Raw genomic sequence first — 12,259 nt, 5'->3', positions numbered from 1 at the left:
AAATATACTCCAAGCCATGCAACAGCCCCAGAAAGGGCTCATGTTTAACTGATTTATCGTTCAGTAGGCTGCATCCTTCCACATCTTGTTAAATTGTCAAGATGGGAATGATTCAAATAAAACTAAATGCTTTTCATCTAAAATGCTCTGGTGATATAACTGGCATTAGATATACAGTATGCTTAAAATTTCTGCCACTCAAATTAACAGGACTCTGAAGTGCTAATATTTGCATCCTCAATTATGACATAAAAGCCATAGGGGAGGCTGTCTGCCCCTTTTGCAAATAAAGACCTTCTGCCTCATAAGAAAAGCTGCACTAGACTGACAACTCTATCTTAGATATCTGTAACAACGTCATTGTGTGCTGTTAAGTCAGTTTTGACTTACACAGATCCTTTCCAGCGGTTTCTAAGTTGTTCAGAAATGGTTTACCTGTTCCTTCTAGTGGGGGCACCCTGGGACTGTGCACCTTGCCCAAGGTCACACAGGCTGGCTATTCTGGGGTATACAGTGGGGAATCAAACTCCCAACCTCTAGCTCCACAGCCAGATACCCAACTCACTGAACTATCCAACCAGCTTTACTCAGCATTAAACTGCAATCTTATGCACAGTGATTGCTGAAAACCTGAACAAAATCAGGCAATTCAAATCAAAGGAACAGAAGAAAAGTTTTGGAAAGTTACTTAGAGTGGTGACAGAAGGGAAGCTGCCCAGATGATGAAATAGTTCAATACTACTTAACTACGCAGTGTCAAATCAATTCTAACTTATGGCAACCCCTTCCAGGGTTTTCTATATATGGGGTGCTCAGAAATGGTTTACCATTCTTTTCTTCTGGGGGCGTCCTGGGCAGCTTGCTCAAGGCTACATAGGTTTGCTTTTCTTTCAGGAGGCACACTGGGGAATCAAACTCTCCACTATCTAACTCACTAAGCTATCCAGCCAAATACTACACAAAAGCAAACTTTGTCTTAGTCTAGGCCAAAGCTTGGAAACACTATTTTACTAGAGAACAACTCCCAGAATTCCCAGCTAATCTGATTAAGGGATTCAGAAAATAGAAATTCAAACAAGTAATATTTCTAAGCTTTGATCTAAAGCATCATGGCATCTCCCAATTTGAAGAGACACTTGTACAGCAGGCCGAGGCAAAGAGCCAGTCCTGAAACAAGCAAAACCAGGGCGCTGGACAGGGGACAGATTGTATTTGTCTTCAGTGTGGAAGGGATGGTCACTCTCGAATTGGCCTTCTCAGCCACACTAAACGCTGTTCCAAGACCTCTATACAGAACATGTTATGTGACCATAGTCTCTCGAGACTGAAGGATGCCTACTAATGATCTAAAGTATAAGACACAGTTGTATGCAGCTGACACATATTCCACATATCTAAGAGAACCATTTTGGTTAAAAACAGCTTCCTCAGCCCTCTTTGTCCTTGGCTGGGAGGACCTCCTCTTTATGATTGCTTGACACTGACAAACGACTCCCATCTTGCCTTTTCCAACCAACCACCAACACTTAATGCCCAGCAGCAAACAATTCGTCTTTTCCATTTTAAATTTCTGACCTCAATCCATCAAGAAGCCTGAGCATAAGTAATGACTCTATGGTTCTAAGCCAACTCAGAAGCCAACGGTACAGCCATGCTGGAATTGTGAGCAACTTGTCTAAACACAGCCCTAGCAACTGGGCTTGTCTAATTTCTGCCAGAGCATGGCTATGTAGTAATTCCCTAACAACAACAACCTAGTGTTGCAAGCTATGTGTTTCCTTACCAGTCATCCTTGGAAGCTGAAAAGAGGCACAGCAAACACTTCCTTACAGAATAACCAATTCTAAGCACATTGCATTGAGGGCTCCCCTTGAAAATGCTCCAGCTTTAAATATTAACTTCTCCAGATTCTTGGTTCACCCAAAGTGCATCATCAGGTGAGCAGCTTTCTTATTAAGCATAACGGAAGAGAGGTATGCAAGCTTTAGGCCAATTAACTGGAAATAGCAACCAACTTAACATTTAATTTGAGATTCTCATGTAAAGTATGAGAAGAAAAACTCTAGGATTCATAAAACTCCATAGTCTTGCAAGAACAGAGGCTATACAGATATACCAGGTCCTTATCAGCAAAGCAGCTTTGAAAAAGATTACACTCTCCACCTCTTCAAAGTTTGTGTACAAGATTAGCAGAAGATTCATCTTTCAAGTTAATATGTTAGGCTTTATTTCTAACAGTAAATGTCACAGAATAAGTAAACTATACAAAGCTTTCTAAAACGTTGTCCAGTTCCGAGCATCCCCATTTAAGGAGGATATTGACAAGCTGGAACATGTCCAGAGGAGGGCAACCTGGATGGTAAAAGGTCTCAAAACCAAGCCCTGTGAGGAATGGTCGTGGGAGCTGGGTATGTTTAGATTAGAGAAGAGAACCCTGAGAGGAAATGTGATAGCCATTTTCAAATGTTTGAAGGGCTGCAATGCGGACGATGAAACGAGCTTTCTTTTCTGCAACCTCCAAGAGCAGAACCCAAAGTAATGGGTTCTAATTGCAAGAAATGAGATTTTGCCTTAACATAAAAGGAAGATTTTTCTAAGAGCTGTTTGACAGTGAAATGGACTGCCTTGGAGGATGATAGAATCTCCTTAGTGGAGTTCTTTAAACACTGGTTAGACTGACACCTGTCAGGGATCATAGATTGATGGATACCTGTTTTGGCAGGGATTGGATTCAGTGATCCTTGGGGTCCCTTCCAGCTTTGCACTTGTACGGTTGGTATGATTCTAAGATGGGGCAATTATATTTCCTCCAAGGAGCTTAGGGTGCTACATACATGTTATGTTATGTGATATGTTATATGTTTACCGTATTTTTCACTCCATAAGACGCACCTTTCCATAAGATGCACCAATTTTTTAGGAGGAGAAAACAGGAAAATATAATCTGTTTTCTTCGCTCCATAAGACACACAGACTTTCCACCCCCCTGTTTTGTGGGGGAAAAGTGTGTCTTATGGAGCGAAAAATACGGTAATTGTTTTATAGTGTGTGTTGTAAGCCGCCTAGAGTGGTCACAATTGACTAGATAGGCGGGGTATAAATGAAATAAATAAATAAATGAAATAAATAAATAAATAATCCCTCTACTCCTCCACTTTACCCTCCTAATAATTCTGTGAGGTCAGCTAAACTAAATGCAACTGCCCCCAAAATACCCAGAGAGCTCCACAAGTAAGTGAGAATTTAAATGTGGAGAGCTCCAGCCCGAGCCAGACACCTCTAACCATTGCTGGAGTGTGGCTTGCTTTGTTTTGTGTTTGATCTCTTCGGAACCTCTTTGTTGCCAGAAGACTCCCTGGATAGCTCAGGGAGTCAGGCAAGAGACTGGGATTTCAATTTCCCACTATGCTTCCTGAGAATAGAGCCAGCCTGTGTAGCCTTGGGAAAGCTGCACAGTCCCAGAGGGGCCCCCACAAGGAGGATATGGTGAACCACTTCAGAGCTCTCTCCCACCTAGAAAACCTTGGAATGGGTTGCCCTAAGTCAGAACTGATTTGAGGGAAAGCAATTTATTTGCTATGGGCTTCTACCTTGGGAACAACCAAGATCACTGAGCTCCACTAAGATGGCTCCCTCCTAACTCCCTGAAACCCCCTTGACCTGCCTCCCAGACTATTCAGCTTTGTTTCTAGTTCAACTTTGCACGCCCTGTCCAAGTATCATCATTTCTCTCCAGGCCAAATGTACAAATAAGTGAAGACTCGTCCATTCTTGACCCGACTCTGAAACCAGAGCCAAGTTGCTTCCACAGATATGAAAGGACAGGAAAGAATATATGTAAAGAAGTTCTAGGCCATCTGCCCCTAAATCCGGTCTTAATCCTATCACTCCTGTTCTTGTTCATCAATGTGCTGGTTACACTGAGGAAGGTCTGGGTCCTGTCCCTTTGTCTTAAGACCTTTCTCGAATAGATTCCTTTCTATCCCTTGATATCTATAGATGCAATTAACTCAGCCTTTTCTTCTTTACTCAAGTATCCGCCAGAGACCTTCGTAAGGCTTGCTATGTGGTATCACATACAGACTGAAATCTGTTTCCCTGGCAGGTCTGGCAGGTCCTTCCTCTGAGCTCTGCTTGAGTGGTCCCCTCTTGCCCTTCTGCTAGGTTTAGACTACGCAAGGAAGGAAATGAAAGTTGTCAGCTTCACTTTTACTACCTGTGTTGTCCAATCCCTACTGAGGATTTAATCCACCTTTAAGAACTGTTAAGAAGAAGGAGCTTCAGGAGGTGTACTTTGTGTTAAACATATTTGCTGAAATTCTATCTTTTTCAAACTATTAAAGATGCAGGAATTCTGTCCTCTTTTGCATCTGGCCATCCTAAGAACATAAGTGTTGCAGCCCATCCATTTCCTGTGTACTGCTGAGATATCCTGCCACACATTTCAACGTTGCTATTTATTCCAGTCAGACTTCATTTAATCTGTTTACTGATCTCTGGATTTAATACAGACATTATCTGCAAATCACATTAAAGGCTTATAACTATTGGTCCATCCTTACTTGAAAACATATTCCTCAGGGGTGAAAAAACAGGTATTTGCTTAAAATGCGAAGAATGGAAACAGACAAGACTTTAATGTTTTGGTTTCATATTTGGGGGGGGGGTTAAAAACATTTTTGAAGATGGGTTGAAAGACAAATAGCTTCTTATTAAACACACACACAAAATTTAAGACTGGATGCAGTTAAAACACTGGTTAGCCAAGGGACAAATCTCTCTCAACAAAAATCTTTTTTTAAATGGCAGGACAGCAGACTCTGCTCTCTCTGCTGCCTGTAGCCCAGTCACCCATCTTACCACTTGCCAAATGCAGCAATTTTTTTTTTTTTACAATTCCAATGGAATTTAAAACAAAGCAGCTTCTGTTTTTCTTCTCTATAACATGTCCATTGTGTAGGGGTAACCCTATAATGAGTCGGCTAGTTTTGACCGCTCTTCACAATAATGAATGGCTACAGAAAATTTGGAGGGGTTGGGGGGGAGAGACATGGGATTGAACTGGACTGATTGATCAGAGAACAGTTAACAGTGTGTCCCGTTTCCCAACATGGGGCACCATTCTGGCTAACAATACTCCAGATCCGGGTTTTCAGTATGTGTACGCTGAGGACGGGGCAGTCACTGAAACTGGCTCTTATCATGGGGTCAGGGCTGTCATTCCCCAGCATTCCATGGCCAGCTTGTCTCTTTTCAAGCAGCCCCATTCAAACAAGCAATTCCCACAGAGTTCTACTGCTTCAGAGGCCAACCAAAGGCTGCTTTTCCTCCTGGGCCACACTTTCAGATTACTTTGAGTGTTTAAAGTAGTGTGAACTGATTTTTATCCAAGAGCCAATCACAAAGAATACAGTCAAGTGCTAAGAAGCCACAATGCAACAGGTAAAACTGGAACGAGAGCAGCAACTCAGTCAATCCTTGGGGATAACCAAGGTTTTACTTTCTTTGAAGCTAATGCCTATGAATATAATCAGTACATGAGGCTCTATAGGAAAGCCATATATTTAAAAAATTACATCATTTTTGAAAGGAAAAAAAACCCCAGAAAGATAGGCTTCCATTAGTGCATAGTGATCTACCATGGACTTAAAGCATGTCCGATCAGATGGCAGCCTCAGTTCAGTGCCACTTACCAAATTTAGAAAAAGTTACTCTTTTAGACCACAGTTCCCAGAATACTAGTGCTGGTTGGGAATTCTGGAGTTGTATTATAGGAAAAAAAAATAACCTTTTGAGTCTCAGAGCAGATAACTTCAAGTAAGGCAGCAACTACACTGGCAAACTGAACTGGAGAGATTCGGCTTTGCTGCAGCTAGATTCATAGCCTATTTTATACTTCTGTACAGTTTAGGTCCGCACTGGTCTCCCAATCCAATCTGGTTCAATCCATGCCACAGCCCCCCCCTCCTCTCTTTGATCCCCTCCTCTGCCAATCCCCAGCTCTCATTTTATGGTTTCACTGTAAAGCTGGAAGGCTGTTTACAGTGTTGCATGGCATTGGGGAAAAGGACAGGTTTCTAAAGTTGTCCATGATCTACAAGCATATACACACAAACCATGGAACCATAGTACAGTAGTCTGGGCTGATTCACACTGGCTGTGAATGGCTATACTGAAATCAGTGACACATCATTTTAGGGTCCCATTCTGAAGCACCTTTAGGCTGCAACTACGTACACTGACAAACAGAGATGGGTATGGACTGCTGAACCGGCAGTTTGTGCTGAATCATCCTTTGGCCGAACAGGGTGTTTATTGCTCCCCAACACTGCCTCCTCCAGTGAATGCCCAGGCAAAGGCAGTGCCTGGAGGAGGTGGGCCAAGGGAGCCAGCGTGTGAGTGGGCACCCACCCCAGGAGGTGGGGCTGGGAAGCACCTAACACCTGTTCAGACAAAGGAGAAGCCAGCACAAACCACCGGTTTAGCAGTCCGTGCCTATTTCTACAGGCAAATCGTGTGAAATTTGCAACACAACAGATGAATCCAAACTTTCAAAAAATAATCAGATGACACAAATGCTATTAAACAGCAGTATTTATACACAGGAAATAGTGTGAAGCTATATGAAGACACCGTGGGCTGTATTGATACTTTATCTCGCCTATTTGGAAGCTCCAAATAAAAGCAGCAGCTCTTACTGTCCTATCCAAAAAAAAAAAAAAAAAAAAAAACCTCTTTGAGCACTCTCAGGTTGACAATCACACAGCTTGAAGAATAGAGCTAGGCATGTATTTACATGAGCACAGTTTAAAAAGAAAGCTACCTTAAATTTTCTTACAATCAATCTACCTACAGTATGTAACTTTTAACAGGTAACTACAAATGTCCAAGACTACGTAAGAGGATTTTACACAACCATGTTTCTATTATCCAGCAGTGTATTTTCACTAAGTTAATATTTCTGTAAATATTAGCAATACAGAAAAGTTATGCACTCTTATGGTTGGATATTGTAAGCCTCTTGGCAGGGGTCTACTTGTAGAGCACATAGAGAGAGGAAAAGAGAGAGAGAGAGAGAGAGATGCAAACTCACATTCCATGCAAAACAAAAGGTACACTGCTAAATCTCAGTGTTTTATTTTTTCCTCAAAAAGGAAGGAGAAAACTTTTAAAGGGGAGGTAGGGAGAGAGGGTAACTTACAAACTCTTTACATATCTGCATCCTGGGTTTTCTCCACACTTCCTGTATTCTTACTACTTCCCTTCTTCCCATCTTTTTTCTTTTATCAATTTGGTTATCTCCTAGGGATTAATAGTGATCATCAATGTGTTTATCTGATCCATTTAGGAATTAGTGGCAGAAATCCTGTTGCACAGCTTCATATGCAAGCAATGGTGTTGACATCAGCAGCAGCAAATGTGGGGATTTGCATGTGACTTCACTGCATAGTGTACAAGTGATGTGCAGTTCAAAATTGCCATCACCATCATGCACACAGAGCTGCACAACCGGATTTCAGTGAATATGTGAAAGTGCACAACAGGGTGCAGGAAAGATGAGACAGATAATATGTAATGTTGCAAGATTCGGGCACAGTATTTTACTTCTTCCTCTTTTTTTCCCAACTTTGAATTTAAGAGATATATCCAAGGTGGAACTTTGTTAAAAGTACAACAAAGTAAAACACAAAGCATACTGGAAAACATTTACTAAAAAATACACACACTAGGTAAATTAAACTGAGCTTGTTCCCCAATAAGTATGGGAAGGATTGTAATTCTAAATCACTATTATAAACACATGGGCGTTAATTACGGCCTGAAAAATGTGATCCAAAGTAAATGTATATGCAAATTTTGTATCATCATCACAGTGGCTAGCTTTCTGAAAAAGTAAAAGAGAGATGATCCATTTTCAAGCATGTCAGCTGGACTATACTGTTGGCAGGGCAAGCCACCTATGACAATGCAGATGGCTTGGGAGATCTGAATCAATTTTCCCTATTTTTCATTGCAAGCCCTGCCTCAAGGTGTCCCATCTCTGCCTATTTCCATGCTACTCTCAGGTTTAGCTGGGATTTGAATCAGCAGCCCCCTTACTGCATGCTGGTAGCCATTGCAATGAAATACTTAGATATATGAAGATGAAAGTGTTGCCTGTCCACTCTGTACACACTGTATACACTTAGACAAAGTTTTAATATTAGCCTTTATCTCAGTACTAAAGACGTGGAGCAGGTAAGTGAGAGTTTGCTAGCACATACAGTACAGTGGGAACAAGATTGCCAAAGCTGAGAGCCACTTCCCATGATCATTGATCATGAGCATTAGCTCTTCTGTACAGAAGGTATATTTATAACTGTCACAGAAACCTAGAAACTTGTTCTTCAATAGAGCAACATCTTGATAAGATGAAACATGGAAACAGTGATGGACTTTTGAAAGAGTATGGCAGCTTATCAAAATATTTTTATTCAATGTTCCTGCATCCTCCACATACACACACGGGGGGTTAGTCTAAAAATTACACACACATCACTTCTATTTATCCACTTCCATGTCTTTTCTATACATTCACGTGCAAAAAACTTTAGCTGCGATCCCAGACCACTGACAACATACGCTACTTAATCAGAAGGCACCAGTAATTTTGGTACAAATTTTTATCTGCAGAAAGTGGGAATGGGAACAGAAGAAAGAGTGGCACGTAACATTAAATAAAGAAAAAGCAGATCACCTCTTGCAAATTGTGATTAAAAGGCTCCCGGATGTGAAATTATTTATTATACCAGAGATTATTTCAGAAACATTTCTCATTTTTCCTTTCCAAAGGCAGACTATAATTCCCTTTTTCTTCTGGCTATTCTCCCAGATTTCACATTTTATCTCCTCATGTCTTGACCTTGGCAGCTGGTCAGTCACTTCATCCACCTCTCCGCTCTGCTCTGTTTCCTGAAACAACGGCTGAGGCAATAATCCCTCCTAGTGCAAGGCTCTTTTCCATCCCAGAGATAAAAAGAAAACCCCCACCTACACCTCTGTTCCAATAAAAACACATTCTTCTCCAAATAACTGTTTTCCCATATTGTTCCTGTTTTCTGTGGACTTTCAGTCAGAATATCTCTTGATGCCTTCTATAGCCATGCCCTATAGAATGGGATGCCAGCAGTCAACAGAAATGTCCTTGAACATGCAGTTAGTTGCTTCCTCTCTGGAGATGCATTATATGGAACTATTGCATTTTGCATTTCTGGAGCCTTTTCCACAAGAAAGGAAATTCAGGGAAACCAGACTCACTGGGGAGCAGATAACATGACAACTCTCTGTTTCTCTCTTGGGAATCTGCCGGGAGCCTGTTTCCTTTCCTAGACACATCCAGTATTTCCTCCGCATATCTTGGTGCCAGCTAAGGAAACCAAAAATTCTACTGTGACCTGCTACTCCCAGCAAGAGCCACATCAGACATGATGCCACAGAACCATGAGTACAATCTACCTTTGTTTTTGAAGTGTTAATAGCAGCTGCTGGGGAGGATTTGTATCAGGACTATGGCATTAGGGGAAAGGAGTTAGAACTCTTTTTTCAATTAAAAATAATAACCTAATCACTGGGGATTAAAAAAACTCCGGTATCATACTATAGAGTTCGCCATCCTAACAATGTCCATTTTACATTAAACTAAAAGTGTATATTTCATCCATGTTCAGTGTCCTATTGAGTTCTAATAGAGTAGACCCATTGATTCAATGAGAGTCAAGGTCATTTTAAGATACATTTAGGAATATTTTGACTGGATTTTTTAAATGTTTTATGCCATTCTTTTATCAATCTTATATGGCAATGTAGATATTCTTTGCCTTTGTCTTCCATATTTTCATAAATATTTTCAAGTTATAATATCAGGATTGACTATTACAGAGCACCCAAGAGAATTTCTCTACATTTTTTTCCTGAGCTGTTCATAAATCACAACAGCACACTGCTTTAACAACTTGCAACATTCCAATAACTTGGATGATTGAAGCAACAATAACAAAAACGCAAGCTGGTTGCCAAGAAGTAACAAATAACGACAACTCTGGTCTGCCATCTAAAAGCCTGCCTCTTTAAAAGCATAGCCTACTTGACCAAGCTAGCTGGAATCCAAACCGCCACATTTTCAGATCTACAAGTCAGCCACAGACAGCTTAAGCAGACGTCTTTCTAGCTCTACCTAGATCTCAAGAGCAAAGAAGGGTATCTTTTTAGCTAGTGTTCATGTTATCACTGAAACTTACGTGTCAGGGATGGCCACTAGCCACAGAGGACACTGTGTTACATTCTACTCAGGTGACCACTATGCTTTTCTTAATTTCCTCCAAAAGGTTGACAATGAACTAGCAGACTTCATACAGGTCATTTTATTTCCAAGTAAGTTCTGTCCCACCTTCCACTGCCGCCTTACTGCATTCTTGCACAAACATGCATATCTCTCTTTCTAGCTGGACTGAAGATTTTAGGATGAGTTGTATCCAAGAAACCCAAGGGACAGTTCTCTTCCAGCCCACCTACGCTGCTTTAGTTAAGCCCCAGCCTTTAAGCCAAAAGCAAGTGAAGGGGAGGACAGATTGAGATTTGACCAGCAAGAGCTTCAGGGCTGAGCAGCACTTCCCCCAACACTGGCGTCTTTTAAAGTTATTCAAGATGAACAAGTTATTAAAAGCAGTTTAATATATGCAAACTATAAGAACATCCTTTCTCAGAAGAAGACTTCCAAGTGGGTTTGCAAAGGGTGCCACAGACATGCCCCAAACCTGCCAGCATTAATGTCCACTACCACTGTTCTTCAGTTAAGTAAAGCCATTCATAACTGGAATAATGCATAAGCTTGAGAAGGTGTGGGCGAAAAAAGAAAGATGTGGACATTTGAGCGAGTTGTTTCCAAGGTCATGGAAAGTCACTAAATAGGCCTTTCTTTGGAAAAAGCAGCCAAAATTAATTTCTCATGCTGGTGAGTCAAAGACCAAAGAGAGAGCTGCTGTTGCTGCTGCCTCAGTTGCTGTAAGGAAAATATTTTGAATCACGACTGCACAGCTGGGCTATTTGATTTGCATCTAATAAAAAAAATTAAAACAAAACCTACATCTGCGCTGATTTCTTCTTCCAAAATGTCAGTGTGTTTATTCCTCCAACCAGCAGCTATGTCCTGAAAGGGATGAAGTTCCACAGGCACCATGCATGTTCTGATGCTTCTTAAGAGCACAGAATTTTTAGATTTTGAAATGATCTCTTTCATGTATTAAAATCTAGGTTACCAACTCTCACCATTATCTCAGCTAAGGAGGTATTAAACAAATATCACAGCTGTGTTTAATTCTGTGGTTGACAATCTGGAATGCGTATACTCTGGTTTATTTTTATTACTGAGTTATTATCCATGGCGGGAGTGAATCTCAGTTCCTCTCTCTGCAATAGAATCTTATGTGTACCAGTAAAAACTTATTGCACCTTTCCCCTGATCTCCTAATATTCATACTGACATTTTTTAAAAAGACGATACTACTCCTTGTGTTATACTTCCTTCTTGCTCACAGAACTATTTAGACCCAGGTGAAATGAGGATCACTACTGCCAATACAATAACATTCTAATGGAATAACAGAAGTTGCACCCTTTATTCTCACAATTGGCTGTCCTGGTTTCCCACTATTGTTTAACCCTTTACGAAATTAACACCGGTTTACTGCCATACAATTACAATGGATATGCCAAGTTTGGAGTCCTGTCCCATACTGAACTGTCAAACCTATGCAACATCATGTGTCATTTGTGTGCTGTGAAAGTAAACAGTTACTCTCACACTTTCTTGCGAGATAGATAGGTAACTGAACTGTAAATCTTGCTGTAGTATAGCTAGAGCAACCTTAACAGAGTATAGTTCAAGGCAAGCTTAACACTTAGGCCAGCAGCAAATTCCCTTTGCAAATTTGCCAATACATTGGTGTAAATTGTGTTTTCAATTTGTTTTCATACACATGCCCACCCTGTAAGGAATTTCCTTTTTTTTCTAAAACAGAATCTCAATGACACTGCATTTTTTTATGGTCATACATTGGCCCCCTACTGCCAGTTGCACTGCCTTGGTTTGATTGCCTCCATGTAAAGTGTTGATAGTGTTAAGGAGCACATACATCAGAAGGAAATAAACCAAAAATGAACAAGATCCACATAATTATTTTCAAGAAGAGCCCTATTAATCACAAAAGATAATCCATTGACT

The 12,259-nt window shown here is 40.8% G+C and overlaps 1 protein-coding gene across 2 annotated transcripts in view; it reads right to left on the bottom strand.

The window, feature by feature from the left end:
* The window catches only part of COL18A1 (collagen type XVIII alpha 1 chain), a 202,385-nt gene that overhangs the window by 107,489 nt on the left and 82,637 nt on the right, over positions 1-12,259 (bottom strand). Inside the window, exon 1 of one of the 2 annotated variants that reach the window (XM_078383561.1) lies at positions 1,784-1,805. The exons of the other annotated variant lie outside the window; for it this stretch is intronic. Within the exon in view, the coding sequence (XP_078239687.1) occupies positions 1,784-1,790 (7 nt within the window). The 5' untranslated portion in view covers positions 1,791-1,805. Of the gene's footprint in view, positions 1-1,783; positions 1,806-12,259 lie in introns of those variants that run through there. 2 annotated transcript variants of the gene reach the window in all.

Source organism: Pogona vitticeps, chromosome 1 (assembly GCF_051106095.1).
Source record: "Pogona vitticeps strain Pit_001003342236 chromosome 1, PviZW2.1, whole genome shotgun sequence".
Lineage (NCBI taxonomy): Eukaryota > Metazoa > Chordata > Lepidosauria > Squamata > Agamidae > Pogona > Pogona vitticeps.
Note: the sequence above shows the minus strand (reverse complement) of the source record. Positions and strands in the feature narration are given on the sequence as shown.